At 40.0% G+C, this 23,021-nt stretch overlaps 1 protein-coding gene across 4 annotated transcripts in view; it reads left to right on the top strand.

Annotated features, from left to right (window-relative positions):
• Positions 1–23,021, top strand: part of LOC110829563 (Transient receptor potential cation channel gamma) — a 188,752-nt gene that overhangs the window by 130,448 nt on the left and 35,283 nt on the right. For 3 of the 4 annotated variants that reach the window (XM_087355596.1, XM_022063394.2, XM_087355597.1), the window contains 2 exons: positions 9,201–9,397; positions 17,266–17,396. In XM_087355596.1, the coding sequence (XP_087211722.1) occupies positions 9,296–9,397; positions 17,266–17,396 (233 nt within the window). In that variant the 5' untranslated portion in view covers positions 9,201–9,295. Of the gene's footprint in view, positions 1–9,200; positions 9,398–17,136; positions 17,182–17,265; positions 17,397–23,021 lie in introns of those variants that run through there. The other variant, XM_087355598.1, reaches the window with a different exon arrangement.

Consider the following 23,021-nt stretch of genomic DNA (forward strand, 5'->3'; position numbering starts at 1 on the left):
TGCGGTCAGCTTGAAAAATCAGTGATGGTAGCATCTGCTCAGTATCCTGAAAAGTATTGAATGGCAATATCACATTACAGTAAAGTTATATAAAATTTTATTTCATCTAAAGGAAAATGTATACGTTTCATACACAGTGTAGTGTGATCATCTTTACAACAAATGGACATCAAAGCCAATTATCTTTACAAAATACCAAGGAGTCCTCGTAAACTTTCATTCGAATAATGTGTTTCGTTTCATAACATAGTCTTCGTAGTGTCAAATGCTTCCGAAAATACTCCTTCATTTTTAATTACTGTTGGTAAGAAGAAACAAATTATTAACCGAATCTGTAATTCTAATAATCATTCTTCTTGCAGCTTTAATATATAAATCGGCTATTTTCTGAAAATGAGGATATTCCTTGCAGCATTGACATTGTTACGCACTCGGAAGACGGCGATAATAGCCCAGTTAAGTGAACTATCCCTGTTTTTACCTGGAGTGACCGAGGAAAATAAAGATCTATGCCGAAGACGACTGTCTTCAAGGATGTTGCACCGTGTGATCTGTTATGATTTTAAGAGACTTTCAGAGGTTCTTCCTGCCAGATTAAGGAGTTAAGCTCTCCTGAAACTTCTGTGAACATCCACCAGACTACGTAGAAGCATCACTGACGTCTTCATACTTGTCGCCATGAGATTCTTAAATCTCACAAAGAACTGCTTCTTTCAGCGCACGTGGTAACTCCGCTGAAGTTTAAACTGGGTCCCACTGGAATACAAATCAGGGGCTTCTGCTCGGTTTAAGATTTAAGCAAATCTTACTCAGAGTTTGCCCAATAAATTTGGTGCTAGGGTGTGGCCTGGATTCAGCTGGCTGAGGATGGAGATCAGTGTCGGGCTGTTGGGAATATGGTGATGTTCATTTTGGTCCCATAAAAGGCTAGGAATTTCTTAGCTATCTGGGTGACTATCAGCTTCCCAAGGGCTTAGCTCCTTGCTTCAAGATCACTTTTGTCTAAAACTGAAAATAACGTCGTGACATGTGTTTGATTTATGTGTTTTTGTGAGTAAATGTGTGTGTGTGCATATTACTTTCAATTTACTGACGAAATAGATAAATACGCAGTGGAATTTTACGTGCTACATGTTTGTAGTTATACACACTTTGAATTATGTGTGAGCTGAAAAACACAGACATTCGTACGGAGTGGTCTTTTGACGCAAAGTTTATGAAATATTTTAAAGCAGTTTTTCGTTTAGATTTTCATCGGCTCCACAGAACGTTTTTCTCAGTTGATTCTTAAATCAGACTGCGATTACCCTCGACTTTCACTGTGCAAGGCTCTTCGCTATAAAGCTAGCTGGAGATGTGTTTGCTGACCGGGGTCTAATGTAAGCTGACCCAACTCAATAGGTTCTCTGTCTGTTTAAATAAGGTAACTATATGGACCTATTGATGCGATAGATCGATGGTCTTGTAGAGATGAAGATGAGAGGGCAGAGTTCACGATGACAGCTAAGTGGTCTAGCAGTAATGGACTCCTGGTGACCTCACACTGTCTAATCTCAGGACTCGGTACTAATTCTTTTAAGAAATGCGTAAAAATACATATAATTTACATTAGACAGTTTCGAATTGAGGTGAAAGAAGTAAGTAAATATTTAATTTGTAAATGGAAGAATAAACTAATGAGCTCACTCCATTAAGCGAAGTCTATTTTGGTAATCTGTTAGTCGCTTATGTAATTAAGAGATTTCCCTCATTTTGTTTAACCTGGTTGTTCATTGCCGTGTTCACAAGAGAGATATTCGCCATCCTCATTTCTCTCTTTGGTCCAGACATTCTCCTCATCACTTCCCTTTCTCTCAACATCGATCTTCAAAAGAATTCCTTTAGCTGCAGAGAAAATTTGTTGACGCACTTGAGCAAAGTGGGTAATGAGGGACTCCAAAAACGTGCTCTTTGATACGAACCAAAGGGATTCAGATGTGCAAGGAGACCGTCCACATTGCGGCTGGGAATTATGACAGGCTTGAGGCTGATTCTTGTCGCGCAGAAGAAGGAGACTGTCCGTGCGTTAAACTTGCGAAAGTAAGAAAGGAGTGTACGTAAAATCGTAGATGGAATTGAATATGTACTTTCAAACTCTGGGCATCTTAACATAGTAGATCTTCTGGTAGACGTAATGGCCTAAGTCTACTGTAGAAAAGCGCTTCTGTATGTGTCAGTGAGGAAAATTCTGCCTCTCTCGCCTTCCGGAATTTTGCGTTGCTTAGTTGTTAAAGAAATTCCTAGCGTTTTATGAAACCCGATTGCTCATTGACGTATTTACAAGAACTCCTCACTGATCCCTATCCTAAGCCACATGAACCCAGTCCTCGCCCTGATAACTTATTTTATCCTCGCATCTGGTATATCTTCCCTTTAGGTTGTCCGAAGTTAAAGTAATCTAGAAATCACCTAGATTATGCAGTCTTAAGGAACACGATGGTAGAGGCTGCATGAGGCTCTGAATTGGATCTAGTCCAGTTCGTGTTACCGACAGAGACAGGGCGGGAACCGTAGTTTATCTGATGAGTTAGGTCGGTCGCACACTGAATTGTCTGCATATTGATAAGATTAGGACATGGAACAGGGGCGGGGCGTAGCGCCTTTAATACGGGTAAGAACCGCCTCTTCGCTGAACGAGATAAGGGTCCTCATTTCGAGTCGCTCACGTCAAATGGAATGAGCCTTCCAAACATTTACGGCAGCTTGCTTAAAATGAGCGCATAATGGGGACGTCATATTTGTCCTTCGTGTTTTTCTTGTTATTTCTTAGTTCCCCTTTATTTTTTATTTTTCTTTATTTACACTTTCGTTAGGATGAATAATGACTTGAGGATTTTCTCGAGTGGAGAATACTTGCTTTCCAAAGCGTTTCTTAGGATTCTGTGTGATTGTGTTGTTCATACTTTGCAACGAGAAGAATACGAAATCTTGCCTCTGTTTTCAAAGATGCGTACCATATTGAAATTAACATTTTATGTGCAGATTTTATATACATATCATGTGCTATATTTAGATGAACGGCTTTCGAGAAAATCCACAAAGTTTATTATAAAGCGTAGGTTATATTCGATGATACGGCTCGAAATTATAATTTTCCTACACGTTCAGACACGTAAGACAAGGTTTAGCTGAAAAATGTTTAGTAGTTTCGGAGATGAAACGTGTTAGCTGTCGTGCAGACAACTGTGATCTACCCATTATGCGTTCATTTTACGTGCTTCTTTTCGTTTGCTGGTCCGAACAACTGTGAGCGCCAACAACCTTCACAGCCCTACACACTTCCACATTCCTGTCTGCGTTATTTCTCTTCTTTCTTGTGTGTGATACTTTTCTACCATTTGAAAGGGATTCTCAGAACTGCTGACGGAAATCCATGCTAATTCGTAGACATGACAGTTTTCGTAGCTTTTCTTACTTTATTCATATTTGTACTGAAAAATATTACTCCTGCTTTATATGTACATTTATCATGTCTTCCTTTCTGAATGTTTTATGAAACTTTGAAGAATTTGTACATACGACATTAAACATTCCTTGAGTTCTTCGTCTCTGCGAGGATACTTTGAGCAAATCGCATTATAGTAATGCTTCTTGTAGCTTTGGAGAAACAGCCCATCCCCGTCGCCAATAAAGAGATTATGAATGTAAGTGACAGGAATTTCAAAAGCTTCTACTCTGTGATGTAATGCATGGTGGGTAAGGAAGATTAGTTTTCTAAGTGTATAACCTGGCCTTATTAAATTCTTACGCCTAATGACAATATTCTAATTGATATAATTATTCACCACTGAAATGTCAACACGAAAAGTTCCTAGCAGCTGTCGGTGATATTTTTAGAAAGTAAAACAAGTGGAAATTCTTAAGTCGGTGAAGTGCATACATTTTTATGAATGCTCCGTGGTTACGTATTTGTCCTTGATGTTAATTTACATCACATACACATTTGCGTCTATTGCAAAAAATTCATACTACATATGAATCGAAAATTCTGAAGAAATCGTTTGGGAGACCTAGTCGTATATTGAACAATATTATTAAAATGTTTCTCAGATGGTGTGGGCTGGATTCAGGGCTCAGGGTGGGATCCAGTGGAGGGCTCATATGAAGACGGTAATAAACTTTCGGCTTCTATAAATAGCGGGAAGTATCTTGATTATTTGAAAGACTATCAGTTTCTCAGGGAGAACTCTATTATGTGGATTTAATTACTTGCAAATTTATTGCATCAAAGCTAAATTACACTACAGATTTCTTGCGAAAGAAAAATTACGTTTTGAAAAAAACCGAACTCTAACCCGTGAACATTTAAGAGCATTTCAACGACAACTCTTGTATAAACGCAGAACGCGAGAGCGTTTGGTACGTAAACGCACAAAGTTCAGAGTGCCTGAACTCTCAGCAGCGGTGTCGTATGAGAAGTGTAATTGCTCAGATTTTCTGCCGAGCACAGTAGATAGCATTGCGGTGCTTCTATATGCGTGTCACGTGTATCCAATTCAGCACAGAATCGGCTACAGGCAGTTCCTCTTATCCGGGATTCTGTTGAAAGTGGCTGTTCTGAAAGGAGCAGAATTCAGCTGAGTTTGTGTGGTTTGAATATGGAAGTACGAGACTCAAAGCGCGTTCACTACTCTTACTTTTGTCACCTTTGTACACACACACACACACACACACACACATCTTTTTGCTATTGCTCATTTTGTCTTTTTCAGATATCTTTCGCCCTCCCATTTTTATTATCCTTTTTATTTATTCTCTTGATTCTTTATTTGTTCTACCAACGCTTTATCAACTAAATACGTTATGTAACGTCGATTGGACGAATGATTTGTGAATTATGAATTAGAAAGTATGTGGTCGTGACCTGTTTTAAGGACGTTTGCTACCACAATATTTGTCTGGAGTAACTGGCGAGAACCACGACTCAAAATAGCTGTTAACCGGCCGAAGGTTGGAACGTGGACCTCCCGAACACGATAGACTACGAATCACTCGCAAGGGAAATGCTTATAAAATTTTAGCCTGGTATCTTGAAACACTGCGATATCTTTTGAGATGGATTGGAAGATAATATTAAAATGGATGCTACTGAAAGAGTGTGTGACGGGGTGGACTTGTATTCTCCTGCATCAGGATAGTGGCCAAAGGCGAGTTTTTGTGAACATGGAGGCTGCAAGCATCTCTGAAACGTCGTATATTTCTACCTGACTACACATCGCAACAACCCAGAAGACAGTGATCTTCATACTTTCCTCCGTAAGAACCTGAAATCTCAACATTCAGTTCGTATGGTTCCAAATTTCGCAATGTCTTAATTATATGAGCAATTATAAATTTTTGTATAAAGACCTCGTGCATTGGGGCTCGCTTTACAAAAGAAGGTGAATACATAAGGAATCTATGGATGTTTAACGATCCTATTCGTCAACTGTGATCAGAATGTTAGTGGATAATGCTATTTATCGCCGGATGCGCAGCCAATACGTTTTGTAAACGTCGCGGTCTGGGCAAGATGCCATGACTCTAGAGTTAGTTCCGCTCCAAGAACGCTATCTCTTTGTCGCGAGCTGATGGTCCTGTTCCAGCGGAGTTCCTTTTCCGGATAAATTGTTCGCAGTAAACCAGCAGTGTTCAAAAGCTTGGGATCATATCTGTTAATCGGCTGCCATTTTAGAAAGAATTGCCCACACGTGGTATCGGCTGTCACTTGCATAGATTCTGCTTGTTATTTGTTTCTTCTTCTTCTTCTTTTTCTGTACTTTTATTCTTTATTCCCTTCTATAAGGTGTCTTCTTCGTAGAAGATACAATTAACTTCCATGGCCTGAATCATGGCTTCTGCAGAGGAGCGCTGGTTTAATGCTTTCAAATAAATCTCTTTATGAAGATTTCTGTCTTCTGGGTTATTGCGCTGTGTAGTCTGGTCGATGTTAACCAACGTTTCAGAGGTCATACTGCCTCCGTCATCAGGGCGATGAATATGCCAATAGGGTGTGAGGTGCTGGGTTTATAGGCCGGGACGTGAAAGGTGTAGCCTGCCCCGAGCCAATGGGAGCAGGTATGGGAGTGGACCAATGGTAGCACGTGGGCGAGGGTGGGAGAGGGAGAGAAAGTAGAGAGAGAAAGGTGAGTGTAGTTGTATGGATAAAGGCCCTGAAAGGGGCCGAGTTACTGGTCTGGTTGGTTCTGGCGGCGCACTCTTGCTCGTTCTCTTTATTGTCACTGCTGTGTGAAATTGATCAATTGCGTCACTTCGTGAAGATGCTGATCATTCTAGAAGAATAGCGAGGATACGTGAAATGCCATTTGTCAGGGGAAATCCGAAGTATTCTAAGAGAATAATCTTTTTCAGTGCAACTTAAGCAACCACACATTTCAAATGAACTAAGCAAGGTTTGAATATGGCCTTCCCGGGCGAAGGGCCTTGTGTGTAACTGACTAAGCTATACTGGGAACGACCCGTTCTTCAAGTGCCAGAGCACTGCGGGTCCCAACTTTTCATTGGCTTTGATCTATAGACATTCGGTAGGACTCCTTGGACGAGGGATCGGCCCGTCGCAAGGCCTCTACCTGTACACAGGACAGCACAACACAGAAAATCCCGGACAAACATCCGTGGCTTGAGTGGGATTCGAAACCACGGTCCCAGCGACGAAGCGGCACGGGGCCACTGCGGACCTGGCTAAGCTGTTACATGTCTAAACTCGTATTGAGTCGTTAAATAGCTGCGCTTAACACAGAAAATTTTCTCACCCTCAGGTATCCTTCTGAATCCTTAACCCTTTAATATGTGTACCACGTGCTTAACATTCAGTACCTCTGCATTTTGTCAATAGGGAATATTTGTGGAGTTTTATGATTCGCCGGATAAGCAAGGAGTTACCTTAAACAGAATAACCCGATTGATTTTTGTAATGAACACGAGTTTCTTTTTTAAGATAGGAATTGATTTCATAAATAACTTATTGTTTAGGTTACCTTCACGCTTCAAAGGATCACAATAAATATAATGTTTTTCTTCCTTCTCCTTCCTTGTATAAAGTGTTAGAAAAATATTCTCTCATGCTCCCTTTTCAATTTTGAGGTTTAACCGTCCTTAGGCTATTTGTTCCCAACCATAAACCCTGACACCCCGTATCACGATAGTTAGTTGTTTGGAACGTCACAGCACGGCTGCCATAAAATCCATCTCATGGTCGTCGGTATTCTTAAATCCGCTCTGAGGCGATACATTTCAAGAATTTTATCCAGTTCAGTGAAGTTTGATTCGATAAACGTCTTATCTGTATGTAGAAGCGAGACACCGTACTAAAATCGAGGCTTTCGTGAAGAAGGTAACCGTTACTATCGGTTCAAACTTAGGATTATCATAACGTAACGTAATAACACTCAGATTTTACAATAACATTTGCTCTGTTTGTGAAACCTCATACTGTTACGGTTATGGTTTACGTGTCTCAAAGGAAGAGGCCGTTACGATGTCCTGCAGGCCGAGGGAGTGTGTTATCGTAATAAATCTTTTGGAAAAATACGGCATTTTCTTACGACAAGCATTCCGTACTTGAATTTCGTAGTAAACCTCCATTCCAGCAGCGCCACGTGGATTGTAACTTCGGCGTCTATTACGATCTTCTGGGTTGTGACGTCATGTGGCTTTGCAGGTTGTTACGAACATTTCAGAGGGTAATCGGACTGTGAAGATAGAGGCGACATGTTCCTTCGGAAAACTTACAACCACCTGCAAGAAAACTCAGCGGCACAACCTAGAGGACAACGATCGACCATGGGAGACTCGAATGTCGAATAACTTCGACAGTTAAATTACTTTTATTTCTCTGCAGAAGTCAGCAGCCAGTGGTAGTGGTTTCTTACATTTGATTTTGGAATGTAACGAAATACTTTCTTGCAGCCTGACAAATTTCCAGGGATTCGATGAAGAAGAGAAGAACTTGTTTCTCGTCGAATTTGTTTCGTACTGTTTCAAGATTGTAGCGAAAGTCACATTCTGAGTGAGAAACAGTGATCTGAAGTAAAGTTTATTAAGTTCTAAATAAGATTTTGGTGTGTGAAAGCTCAAAATTCGTGTGTTTTGAGTCATCAGTTTTGTTTGCTTGTTCAGCTGCCGTATTTCAAGAGACTTGCACTTCTTTGCTGTACATATCGGTATCTTCTTCAACTGTTTGTCGTTCATAACAGTCCCTTTGGATTCGTACAGTAATTTAGTTGAAATGTATGCAGTAAAATTAGGTAGTTACTCTTGAACCTATAGGCCTCTCTGTTTATTAATCCTAGTGAATTAGTTCCACGAGAGTACATCCTTTCTTGAAGCTTATAATCCCTCAGTTACTCCATAAATTCCCCGCCATTCATGGGATCCGAAGGTTCATTACCGTGTTCACAAAAGGCCGCCACTGTAACCTATCCTGCTCCAGATCATTTCAGTTCGCTCCTCACGACCCATTTCTTTTTAAGATCAATATTATTATTACCCCCCCCCCCCCTCAAATATTCCCTTATTGGGGGTTTTCATCTAAAATTTTGTGTGAATTTCTCAGACACCCTCAGTCTGTGATTTTCCTAAGTGTAAGAGATCAGGTTTCACACCTATACAAACACCACACGTGAACCACAGTCTGTTTCCTTGACAACAGAAGCCGTGTTATTCATTCATTTACAGATTACTTAACGCTATTTATCCGGAACACGATTTAGAACCCACTAAAAGTTTTACATTTTAACTCTTTCAAAAGAAAATACAATAAACTTAATGTCTGAATGGAATGAACAAAAAATCTTTCGAAGATTTCTGTCTTCTGGGTTATAGCTCCCTGATAATGGAGTCAGCAAGGACCTCTGAAACGTTGGTAAACTTTTAACAGACTACACGGCGCTATAACCCAAAAGACAGCCATCATCTGACTCACCGCCGTTATAACCTCATATCCTAAATACTAAAAAAGCTTTTATTTGAAAAACAAAAATGTTATGTAGTAAATTCAAGGAGAGAAAAAAGCGATAACTACGAAATGCTTTAATTAATATTTTTTTCAAAGAACTCATAAATAAATAAGGTTAAGTAAGAGATAAGTGTGTTCATTAATTTACTTCTGAAAACTGCGAACGTCGTCTCATAGCTTCAGTATCTGTTTCTCTCTCTTTCAGGGAGTGCCGAAGAAGATGACCTTGAGGAACCAGTGTCTCTGACGTCACCAGAACCACCTTCAACAGTTCCTCGCAAAGGATCAAAGGGCTCAAACATGAGTGATAATTACGACGTCGAGAACCAGGGACGGCCTCAGCCACCCCCGACAGTCACGACGTCCCTCATAGAGAAGCCTGACATTGACAAGAAGGTCAAGGTGAGTCTTGTTTGGTTAACTGAAATGTTGCGGGGTTGATTCATGAGCTCTTTCGCGGCGATGGACAGAGAGTGTGAGATCAGATGCAAAGGTAATTACGGTAAGTGGATTTATCTGCCTGTCAGTGGAAACATGCCGGGGTACACACAGACTGCTGTGCTCTTCGAGGATTATGAGAATTTGTCTACCTTTATCTGAAGCGTCTGTCACGTAATTTTTACATCTTTTCTTAGTGAGTTTTTTATTGTTTTTCCTCAGTGTCTTAACAATCATTTTAATCGGCCACGACTGCTTCCTTCCACATTCTTCCTAAATATATGTAAAGAATTCTGCTTTCGCTGCCGTGTCGTCCATTTGCGAGAGACTCGTCTTAACCATTTATATTTTGCTTGCGTTTGCATTGTGTTGATGATGAGTGATTTTGGAATACCACGTAATTTTTCTGGCTTTTGTGAAGATGGTAATGAACCTACTGGATCCATTTAAGTGGGAAATTTCTTGACTAGCTGATCGACCGTCATAGTTACAAGTAATGTCCTTCTGCATGATGTTTAGTGTGTTTGAGAACCTGAAGAAAACTGAGTTGGACTCTGACGCCGAACACAAATATTACCAGATTTGTGGATAATTCGGCATGAGAGTAAAGCACTTTGCGGATAACTGTAATCTGTCTGGCATCCCGGAAATGTATTTGTCTGAGTTCGTCAGAATCTGCCCTTCCCCTTGTATCTGTATATAATGTTTTGAACAAAAACAAAATTTCACACGCGTACTTTCCCGTGATATGATGTGGTCCATACTCAGCACCGGAAACATTCTCGGCTTTATTCCGATTCGAACAGCCCGTGAAGAATTGGCGCTGATTGTCATTTGTTATCGCGACTCGTTTTCATGGCAACAACAGAGCCGGTGAAAGAGAACTTCAGAATATGGGTCACGCGTGACATTCTGATGAAAATTAGTATTTACGGCGGTAGAAGTTGCTTGCAAAAACTTGTTTTAAAATTTTAATTTTCACGGGACCATGTTCCCACGTACAGTTTAATTACGGTATATGTTACTTTGTTATCACTGACCATGTTGATATTTCCATTGTCTACTGAAGTGAATATTCCATCCATATAAGATACAAGTCTTCGTTTGTTTAATTACAATTTATTAGACTGTGCGGCTGGCGCCCTTTCATTCGCGCATTAGAACGGTGAAATGTTCCTTTGCTTTTGTAGTTCTTTCCCTCTACCTGCAGTCCATCAGAACAAATTACATCGTGCTATTTGCAATTAATGTGTTAAAGGGTAGAGAGAAAGAAAACTACTTGGAAGACCCAGGTGTGGATGGAAGGATAATATTAAAATTCTTACTTTGGGAAATAGGATTTGGGGGTGAGGACTGCATTTGCATAACCCAGAATAGGAACCGTTGGCAGGATTTTTTTTTTGCAAACAGAGATAAGTAATTGGTTACAATTTATGTTAAAGCTGAGTCCAATATTTCATTTAGATTAATTTATAGCTAAGCGGTGCCAATCAGACTTTTTTTTAAAAAACAATTATAACGTACGTAATATTAAAAATACAGGATCCTATTTTGAATCCTTATAATTTTATTATCTCGATCTCATAAGCTGTCTGATGCTTCTTTACGAATTAAAACACAATTAGCTGGTTTCTAATTTACATAAATAAATATATTTAACCTCTTGATTTATTAAATAAGCAGTTCTTTAAGGTGTCATCGGCAATTATAGCGCGGGAAATTAATGACAAAGAGCGTAGGATAATGAAGTGTACTCAGTCAATAACAGGCTTCTCTCTCAGCTTGCATGGCCTCCTATGTTTCCCAAGATTAAAAGGACGAGCGAGAATGGCAAAATATGTTATAATTAATTCGTTTTTATGTCTGCCACGCTGGAAAATTTTAGGTTAATTTTTATGCTCTTTGTGCACACAGCATAGGAGAATACTCTATTCGACTCTTAATTAATAATGTTGGTCGTACACAGAAATTCAAATGAATTCGATGCAAGATTTATGTATAAATCTGAGCGCCTGATTGTATAGAGATTTTCACTGAATTTCTGCTCTCAGAGCATTGCATATATTTCTCGTTTGTCGCCTTTAAAGTTTCTTCTACTAAGAATTTGTAAAGATGTCAGAATTAATTAATTTATTGTGTTTTGCCAAGATCGTTGTTTATTGTAACTTTCTAAAAAAAACTTTATGCGTTTATTTTAATTTTGGTGTTGGAATTAACTGCTTTACCCCATGTTTAGTTTATCTACTGTTTGGAGATCTGAATTTTCTTGGATAGAAGGCCAAATATTCAAAGCATTATACACGTATAAACTCTCACGGCGGCTATTGTGTAGATGGAAATAATAAATGCAATGTAGTTAAAAAAAAGTAATTTATTTGTTCATATACGTTAAATACAAATTAATATTTTTTGTCTAAACGTTTTTTTAATTTCATGCAAGATACGCTGATAGGCGAAGTCGTGCAGATTACATCTTAAATGTTTCCTAATGACGTATTAGAAACACTTTCATATTCTGTTTAGTGTCTGGCTGCGGGGCTGATGACTGGGGTTCTATTCCGAACAGGGGCAGAGTCAAGGATTATTCTCTTCTCTAGAATCGTGTCGGAGTGCGCGGATCCTTACCTCCACTCCCCCACTCGTTTTCATTTCTTAACCAAGTGTTTAAATTACTTTTGTTAAATATGGAATATGTTTATTCCGTGAAGGATTACACTTTCCAGGCTTGTTCTTTATTTTTCATCGTTACCGAGTAAGTTTATAGACTCCTGTTGGTTTGGAACTGTGTTCAGTGGCACTAGGTTCGAACCTAGACATAGTTATTATGTATCCTGACTCAAGTTTGTCGGCCTGTCGTTTTTCTTTAGATAATTCCTTAGCAGTACTTGGTTTCATAACGAATTATATAGTGATCTATTTCTCGGCTTATTTTCTCGAGCTACACGTACAGCCCATCGCAAAATTTCTTCTTTGTTCATTTGCCTAATGTTATATGTGTATGAGAATAATATTATTTAAAATGATATTTGAACAAGCTGACGTCAGTGTGGCCGTGGTTCAGCACAGGATGGCGTACCAATTGTTTATGCCATCTCTATAAACGAGCTCTGCCATTACATCCATGCATCTTCTTTAATTTGGCTGTCATTTTGACGCCCTGTGTCTAGCGCCGTAATTAGTAGTGTGTCAAGGCTTCTACATGTTCTCTAACATACGCGCTCCCATGAGACTTCGAGACAGCAGAGAAATAAATGTCGACAAACCCCAGGCTTCATGCCCATGAATAATCGTGGCATTCTCTCCTGCATCTTCTTCTTCTTCTTTGTTAATTTACGACGCGTGTTATTTGTACTCGTCTCTGGAAGAAGATGATTCAGTAAACAGCAGGAGATTTTACGCGGTGTCAATATGACTTCTTATACCGCGTTTGTCCCTGTCATATGTTTGATTCCATCTTCCCTGTTTTTGTCGGGATACTGCTAACTTGTTATGTTTAAAAATATACATTTATAGAAGAGATACACAGATTAAAACTCGTCTGTTTCTGTTTTCAATTTTTCTAATCGTGTCTACTTAACGAACAGTCTGCGTTTCCGTTAACATTTGCCTTAGGCGTAAATATAAGGATAATATTAAAACGTTAATAACAGCACCCGCCAAAAGAAGGATGGGGGTTAATACCCTCCGTATTCTTTGGACGTACATTTACTTTGGTATGGACGCAGTGGTGAAAGTCAACATTCCTAGCCCTTAAGAAGGCAATGGCAAACCACTTCTGGATCATCTGCCAAGAACGTATATGAACAGGTCCCAGTCCGAGAAAAGGATGGAAGGATCCTGTTCATATGGACCTGTCGTCAGACAGAACACTAAATAAATAATAAGATGAGGTGGTCTAGCGGTTAGAACGCTGGCCTTGTAATCTTGGGGTCTCGGGTTTGATTCCCCGCGGTGCCCGAATTTATAACTTGTGTTGGGCAAGGCCGTGGTCTAGGAAACACGGAGTTTTCCTCCGGGGGCTTCCCCGGTTTCTCCGTGGCATCCCAACAATTACTCCATTCGCACACAGAAGAAGGCAATGGCAAACCACTTCTGGATCATCTGCCAAGAACGTATATGAACAGGTCCCAGTCCGAGAAAAGGATGGAAGGATCCTGTTCATATGGACCTGTCGTCAGACAGAACACTAAATAATAATAATAATAAGAGTATTTAATCTCGGCCATCTAGCCCTGGGATGGTCACTTTACTCCTTGTCATATTCTGTATCATAATATTAAAGTGTATCTAATGAAATTATATTTAATTAATGTTAACTGCATTCCTGCACCAAAATATTGTCTGTGGGGCTTGTGGAGAATATTCTAAAATTCATTTTACTCTTTAAAGCATTTGGTTGATATGTACCAGTATGGTCATTGTGCGTTTATGGAATTCGTACGATTCTTAGAATAAGCCATGATTATTTTCCTACACGGGCGAAGTATTGTAATAGCTACGCTTTGTGTTTTCTGTGACGTGGAAAATGTATTTTTAAATACAGCTTCACTATTGGAAGGATAACAACTAAATTAGAATATAGAATGTTACGTTCCAAGAAGTGATTCATCCATTCATTTATCTAAACAATATGAATAATGTTACGAGGCAGTTGAGCTGTTTTGGCACAGCTTGAATGTTGGCGTCGTGGAAGACAACAAGTGTTCTGTCAGTTTTATTGATCTTGGTGTATTTATCCATGTTTTAGCAAGTTCTGGGTGTTGTATTAAATTTTTATATTGAATAAAACATGTCGACCCACTACTATAATATGTCGTGATCTTTGCTTTGCCGTTCATTGGAAACCGAATGAAATAGATTCTGTGATGCCTGATCGGATTGACTTTTTATTATTTCTGAAGTCGTCCGTAATCCGGGAGTGCTATTCGGTCACATGCTCACGAATCAGTCAATAGAATTGTTCTCTTGCCAATTAAATTTAATCCAGATGTCAGTTTCGCGGGCCGACTGTTCTGTAATCTAGTAGAAATCGTTTCAATCTCTGCTTCTTTCACCACGTGATTCCTATTTTTTAAAATATATTAATGTCGAGAGATAACTGAAGATCTTTGTATGTGGGCTAGAGCTACCTACACTGTATCTTCTACTAAATAATATTCTGTCCGTGAACAGTTGCTATAAGCCATATAACTATTTCATAAACATTAACGTACAAATAAACATATAGGTCACAAGTTATGTATTAGTTGATTAATATATTTCTTTCTCATTATTTATTTTAATTTTGTGTATTTACTTATGTTTACTTGTTTATATGGCAGTTTATTTATTTTCTCAGTCCCTCCCAATTAAATTCCGCCACGGTGGTCTAGCGGTTAGAACGCTGGCCTTGTAATCCTGGGGTCTCGGGTTCGATTCCCGGCGGTGCCCGAATTTATAACTTGTGTTGGGCAAGGCCGTGGTCTAGGCAATACGGAGTTTTCCTCCGGGGGCTTCCCCGGTTTCTCCGTGGCATCCCAACAATTACTCCATTCACACACAGAAGAAGGCAATGGCAAACCACTTCTGGATAATCTGCCAAGAACGTATATGAACAGGTCCCAGTCCGAGAAAAGGATGGAAGGATCCTGTTCATATGGACCTGTCGTCAGACAGAACACTAAATAATAATAATAATATCACCTTACGTCAGGCTACGACTCTTCCTTCCATATCCTGTCCAATTAATTATTCATTAATTGTCCTAATCATTCGACGCTGTATAGTCTGAGTTCTTGTCAGCGTCGTTAAGCAAACCTCAAATAAAATTGTTTCTTCTGTCTTCTGTGTTTTCATTTTTTTAACATTTAAATTGACAGACGCCGTGGTACACTTTGATTTCTTACATTACGTCTGGGAGTCATGTCAGCCATAGGACTTCCCTGCGCATCTCGATAGTCTGTAGTATCGATTTATTCCAAAAGGATGAATGCATCCTTCATTGTTCACGGGATTTTTCTTTAGTGCGCTTCCCGTCTGCACCTCAATCAACTTGATTTTCTATGGTGCTTAAAGTTGTCAGTCAGGAGTACCGTGTGTTTCAACATTCATAGGTAGCCTATGAAGGACTGTGACATATTTGTGCACTGAGCAGAAATAAGATGTTTTATTGAGGAAAGGCTGATCTTCTGATAATAATATTCGAGTACGTTCAGTTTTGTTCGACTTTACTATTGGCTAATAATGCAATGGGATAACTGTCTCGTTTTTTTATATTTATAAAATGACTAAGAAAAATAAAACACTACTCAGAAAGCATTCCCACTGTTGCTACTCCTATATATCGTTCAGTTAGCGGGAAAAAAATTTTGTACGCGGAAATTTTCATTTATACGTACGAGTATATTTCGGGGAGACTCGTCTTTTTCACGTGTGATTTGTCTGTTAGCGCAGGCGCATACGTTACCTAAAACGAAAATTCTCTTGTCTGTTTATATAAAAATTCAAAACTCGCGAGTCCGTCAAGATTAAATTTGAAAGGGGGGGGGGGTGTCGCTGTCCACATTTGTGGCACTCATGAGGGTCATTCGTGTCTCTTAGTCGGGATACAAAATTATATATCGGCTCACTTGAAGATTATTTTTTCAAGTGTCATCCAGACATTTCCTTGACTATTAGAGGTCTGAACTCATTATCAATTTTCGTACTAGCAATAGACAGGCGTTAGCATATCAATCGAGAAGTGAGTTCAGACAAGATTTGTATTGTCATGTGCAAAATTAGGACGGCAAGTAATGAACATTATTTTCTGTTTTGATAATTAATTCCTGTAGAAAATTCTTCTCGGTATTATGACCTAGTTTCTGAGGACAGTTTCAGAGCTGAGCTAACCTTCCTCGGGGAATGCCTTGCTTCTCACTTTCTAGATAAAAAACAGAATGCAGAGGATGTAAAGGAGCATGGGAGATAAGAGAATATCTAAATTAATCAGATTTAAATGTGTCCAATCAGAAACGAATTTTTAAAGTGGACTCTTCAGAATGGGGCCCTCCATGCTGTCTTTCCATAAAATTCTGTTTCGACTTTCTGTGACCAAATCACTTGTTTTAATACTTGTTAGTGAGGGAAAGTTATGAAATGTGCTGTTGGCATAACAATTCCGACGTGTCTGTCAAAGTGTTGACCTTTGCGCAGAAAAGCAAGCTGCTTTTCACGAAAAATGCCCATTATTGTTGTCGCATTTTAACCAAAAAATTAAATGTGTCGAAAGATTTTTAGTAACGCTGGTCCGTACCAAATTTCATGAAAATTTGTTCTCGAATTGTCTCGTGCATACAAACAGAATGACGGATGGAGCAGTTTCGAGTGTTTAGTGTGGGTCTATGACGTATTCTGAACTTACAGCAAACGCCGATCATATCTGACAAAATCTGTAATTATATTAACATTATATTGCAATTATTTTGGACATTGTCCACTATCTCAGGTATATTTGGTATGTGTGACGTTTCGGGAATTATAATTTTAAAATTTCTGCGATAAATGCGCAGATGCTCATGTAAACAGCCAATGGTTACGATACGCGTGCCACGTAGGCTGTGCTGTTAGTATAGCCACAGAACAACAGAGTGTACCAGTTGTTATAAGCTGTTACTATGGCAACACACCAATAGAGCGTGGTAGCTGCTTTTCTCTGTTGATTTCTATTCTGTCCGAAGGTTAGTGTTAATTATTGTCAGTAGTGATTTAAAATCAGACTTCAAAGGAAGGTGTGGACTGCAAAACCTCTGGTGTTTAATGTCCTTGGTTATTGTTGATACTGTTAGTTATAATTGTTACTTTGCTCTTCACAGAGGCATAGCATCCACGGAATGATGGAGGAGGAGAACGTTATCCGTCCTCATCAAGAGATGGCACAACTGTCGCTGGACGAAAAGAAATTCCTCCTTGCGGTCGAGCGTGGTGACGTTGCTTCCACGAGGCGGTAAGTTCCATTATGGCACTTCCTGACACAGAACAACGACCAGACATTTTGGTCGTCAGAGACCATTTGGGTGACCTAGGCGCGTATGGAAATATAATATTAAAATGGATCTTCGAAAAGTGATTATGAGGATACATAGTGCCCGTAACAGTCTTTTGTGAAGACGGGACTGAAGTTGCTGATTCCATTAAAGGTGGGAAATTTCTTGAGTTGCGGAGCGACTGTCAGCTTCTTAATAAACATTGTACTCCATGAAGTGAGTTACATATCGAAGTGTGCCATTGCTGACACGCCATTGAAAAGAATGCGTCATCAATTACATGTGATATTGAAACAATTATTAAGGCTCCATGTATGCTGCGAAGTCTGTTTGTATCCGGCTGAGGGCAATTAGCTCTGATTCACTAAATTTACCAGTGAACTAGTTCTAATCAACACATTATGTGCGTTGTCATAGCAACAAGTGCAGTACAGGTAGATACGGTTTGCAGTTGATTTCCTTTGTAGGTGTTCTTTCCGCTTTACCGTGAGCGAGGAACATCTTACGACCCCGTCCATGTCTGTCTGTTTGTATGTTGCGTCTTCATCATTTCACCTTGTGCATTTAAATTCCGTTTTATTATTATTATTATTATCGCATCTACTCACAGATCTTCCAATTGGTCTCTTTCCACGAGGTTTTTAGACTACATTTAAATAGGCCATGTGTGTGTTCTGCGTCTCTCAAATCAATCAGAACATTTGCAAAATGCCTGTCTTTCCGTTTATGAATTAAGTTCTGCCAGGCGATTGTGTTTGTTATTAATATGATGATCCTGGTATCACAGAATTTGTGTGGGAGTGATTATGTTCAGCGAGATTGCATAATGTTAAAACGTGGATGAGAAGAAAGCGGGCTGATTCCTGTACGTTTTATAGAGACCAGTTACGTCACGTGTTAGCCACGCGTTCATTAACATGTTATTACGCGTGTTGGAGCGTAGGTAACACGTCTTGCGAACATCTGCTTCATTCTGGTACTGAAACATTGAGTACGCTGTAAAATTAAACAGCGCAGACAATTTCTTCGCCGAGACTGGACTTCTGTACGCTACATCGAGCAGATTGGCATAGCGGTAACACTCCTGATGGTAGCCGAATTGAATCTTTAAAATATAATAACGTTTAATTCCATTGCCTTGATAGCGATTTTTGATCGCAGCCAGACGATGCATTGGCCTTCAGTATGGCCACAATTTGTTAACTCGGCGTTTACACAAAAATGTGTCTGGCGAATTTAAATCGGACCCGCATCGATTTATGGTTAACTCTTTCTTGTTTTGCACTGAACCTTTCTTAAGAATATCTGTGTCCTGCTAGCAGTTTGGTAAGTAACTTCGAATAATGATCTCATTAAGACGAATGTGAAGTAAAATAATTTCTGATCGTATGCAGTACATCTGTAGTGATAAATAAATTTATGTTACAGCAAATGGATACAAACGCGCGATGGCGTAAGCAGAATATAAAATAACGCGTTTGTAAAGCATTTCACTCAGTTGCATTACATCTTCCCAGTCTTGTCATTATAAAACAGGTTACAAGATGTAAATACTGAATACGGACGATATTTATTCTTCAAGAAGCTTTAATTATTTCCGGACTCTTTACTTCGAGTTTGTTGCAGATTGTCGACCTCCTCCTTGTATACCCTGCGTGTCGTTCACCCTTTCCTGCTGCACTGCTTTTCCGTAGGCTTTCGACAAAAACTTTTATTTCGGTAGTTGGGTTCCCCGCACCAGCCTCATTACGTCAGATTTTAACAGTGTCCGAATTATTTATCTTCCACTGAACCGAATGTCGTTATCTGCACTATTATTGTTAAGTGTTCTGTCTTACGACAGGTCCATTGCTCTGCCCAAAAAGAGCTCTCCAGTTGTCCCTATTCTCGGCTTCTCGCTTTAATTCCTGGAACGTCATCTTCTTTCCTTGTTTAAGGTCGTCGGTTAGCTGTATCAGTCTTCTTCCTAGTCCTCTCTTTCCTTCAACCTGGCCTTCGGTGATATCACTCATTAACCCATTCCTTCTCATAATATGTCCCAGCCAGTTAGCTTTCCTTCGTGTAATCGCCTGCAGAATGTTTCTTTGCTCGTTGACTCTCCTCAATACTTCTTCGTTGGTCACTCGATCCGTCCACCTGATCTTCTCTATTCTTCTCCAACACCCAGACGTGAACAAATGTCAGCCGTCTCGTAGCGGTGATTGCGTGTGTCGGGCTGCCTACATGCAGGCGCTGCGTGTCTGAAGTACCAATGAGAGCTCTTCTCGCTTTTACCACGCAAAGTCAGTAATTCGGTTTCTTGTTCTTTTCATAAGTGATCTGTAATCATCATCAGTTTCATGGGATGGGCTAAATAGCCTGTTACGGCTCGCATCAGAGACCATCTCTTTCTGGGTCTCCCAGCTTTAATTCTTCCTCTCGGTTTATATTCATTTGCTATTTTTGAAATCCGTCGGCCTTCGAGATTTGCTCTGTATCTGCGGGCCTGATCACAAGGCATCGCCACAGCTGTAGATAATGGGTTAGTTGTGTGATGCCACGTCCTTTCGTTTGTTGAAAGTAAAAATAATGAGTGTGTGGGATGTGGAAGGGGCAGAGGGGACAGGGAGAATGAAACAACGGAGGAGCATTATACCGTAACGGAATAAGATGAATAACAAGTGAGGCGAGGAGCTAAGAAATTTTATTGATGAAATTCCGTGTGATATGGAGTGAAAGTTTTGGAAGAAAGAATCTTGATATTTCTATGAGAAACAGGGGCAAGTCAACCAAGAAAATTGTAATTGACGTTACAAAGAGGTTTTTATTAAATTTAATTAAACATAAAGTTTTATCTTTTTTTTTCTCCAGTAAGATTTGGCGCTGCGGAGACCGTTCTGAAGTTAAGAAGTTACATTAATCTTCTCACGTACTTCTATTTCTACTTCTTCCTATGCCTCGTCTTGATCTTCCTTCATCTGCATATTTAATTTTAGAGGCCGTTGACATTTAGTCTTTGAAGATTTGGCCAAAATCGGAGGATAATATTAAAATTGGTCACTGATAAACAGGCTCTAGGAATGAGAGTTTTATTCATCTAACTCAGGGCGGGGTTTATTGGCTTTATTATGCGATATCAGGTGGTGTCTTGACCTGTTGAGTAACTATCAGTTTTTCAAAGAAGACCTTTACTATGGAGCAAAGTAATTAGAATGACGTTAAGGTCGCTGGAAAGCCCGTTTCCTTGAGCGCTTTTTGGGTACCATTCTAGAGATGTGAATGCAGTATAGCCACGTAGGGCGGAGCCTTTGTCTGTTGTCTGCAGGTAGGTGCTGTGCAGTGCATACGACGCAAAGTACGAGTGTGGGCGCCAGCATTCCTGCCCTACGTTCCATTGTCACGTTATTTGTATGCTAATATTGCCGTTCATGGCTCGTCAAGGGAGAGCAATATTTGCCACCCTTGAACTTCATCTCACGTTCTCGGGCAGACACAGGTCTGTGAACCAAAAGGCTAGAAGTGGTCGTTTGTGTTGTGATACTGCGTAGGAACCTGCTACCTTAAAATTCAGGTTAGAAATAATGAAAGGCGAAAACCAATTACTTTGCTTTCATTATTTATAATGAATTGAAAAAGATGTGAAAGGAAGCGATCGTGGCTTATTTTAGGTCCTATCCTGTAATTTCCCTGGAGGGACTGAGGTATACCACGAAAACCCCGAGTGAGGATAGCTGGAACCCCCGAATACGAAGTAGGAGTGTTAACCGTTCGACCACGTACTCCAGAAGATGTAAATATTAGAAACATTCTGTATTCTTCGGTGGCATCGCAAATCCAATAGCGTGAGTGTGTGAGAGAGAGGGCGGTGTGATCCTAATTAGTCTAGCTCTTCAAATCGAAAGGGACGTTCATGAGAATTACAAATTAATTAGTACGCAAGCACTGGGCTTCTCGTTAATCTGAAACGCGTGGGTAAATATTGACAGAGCAAATGTCTATTGTCCTTCATTCTTTTCGCCAATTCGCGAGAAGTCGACTTGTTTACGTAACTCGTACAAGTTCCCCCAAAGCTTTTGGATGTCTTCCTTCTGTATCCCTTTTTATCTGCACATCCTGTCGAAAGTCTAACGTCCAATTCCGTTTCTTTTGAAGCCATTGCTCCCAAATGTTCCTACGAGTTCGTTCCTCAGTAATTAGATCCTTGAATCTGGTTCTTCATTTTCCTCGCTTAAACGACTTCCGCCTAAGAATAAAAACATTGCAATATTAAATGTTCTTTCTCTGGCTTACATCAAACAAGTCAGGAAATGTATGCATTGCGTAACAATTCTTCCGCATTTCTCAGATGCTGTTGACTTTGTGAGTGGCCGGGAATTCTCCGCCCACTCAGGTCTTCACGTAAAGTGTGCGTTATTTTTGCCCGATTTCGACCAAATATGATATACGCCGACAAATTTGAGTAAAAGTCCTCTACCATCAGGGCGATCATGGCGCTGATGATGGAGGCAGTAAGCTCCTCTGAAACTTCTGTTAACTTGGTTGAATTTGAGGTTCTCACGGCTGCGAGTATGAAGATGGCTGTCCTCTGAGTTGTTGATCTGTGTAGCCTGGTAGAGAAATTTACCAACGTTTAAGAGATTGCTGCTGCCTCCATCATCGGGGCAGCTTCTGCCAGACTGCATGGTGCAACATCCCAGAAGACAGTTATGTGCGTACTCGCCGCCGTGAGAACCTGAAATATCACGAAGTGGCGTAAGGAGGGCCAGGGTGAGGCTGAAGCCACGTGTTTCAAAGGGCGGACTGATGGCGTTGCAGCAAAATCTTTCTGTCCGAGGCACTTAAGACCCTGGCACTGTCAATGTCTTAACAAAAAGACCCTTAACAAAAGGTGAAAGAGTGATTTTCCGTGTGAAAGGAAAGTCACTTCACTTCAGCTGTGCCCTTAGCCTAGTTTCTGTTCTTCGGTGCTTTCATCTCCGAAACAATTTACTGTACCCCTTTGTTGGCAAGTAGTTTGGACAAATTAGACACTTCGTGTGCTTCATTAAGTCAGTTCTAGGTCGCTATTTCATTACGTGAAACACGCGTGCACTGGAAGTTTTAATTGCACTTGTAAGTACCTTTTTTTAAGAAAAGGAGCGGGTCTTCACACCTCGTATGTCCTTTCTGTTTCTTCTTTAGTTATCATGAATTACGTCCCTCAGCATCTTCCAAATCAGACATTTGTACCTGAGGCGGTGGATCCCTAGACATTTGGTAGGGCCCCTTGGAAGGGGATCAGCCTGACAAAAGCCTCTAACTACGCAAAGAAGATTAATAAAACATGGATTTGCGTCCATGCTACTGACCAAAATTGTACAATCGCCGATTATTATTAGAGGGATGGCATACTAAAAGACATGCATACGAAGTGACGGTCAAGAAATCGTACTAGAGATGCCTTGGGTTATGTAAAGCCCCTATATGACGTCGAAAGTAAGGGTTCTTCTGAATGATGAGTTGGGATGGATTTGGAAGTATTTTCCCCAGGGGCTTTATTGAAACCACGAGATCTTCCGCCAATATAAGTACCACTTGCTCTAACATGCAGTAAACTGGATACACCG

This window comes from Zootermopsis nevadensis, unplaced genomic scaffold, assembly GCF_977971745.1.
Source record: "Zootermopsis nevadensis isolate Lab colony 2312 unplaced genomic scaffold, Znev_1.0 Znev_ptg000024l, whole genome shotgun sequence".
NCBI lineage: Eukaryota > Metazoa > Arthropoda > Insecta > Blattodea > Termopsidae > Zootermopsis > Zootermopsis nevadensis.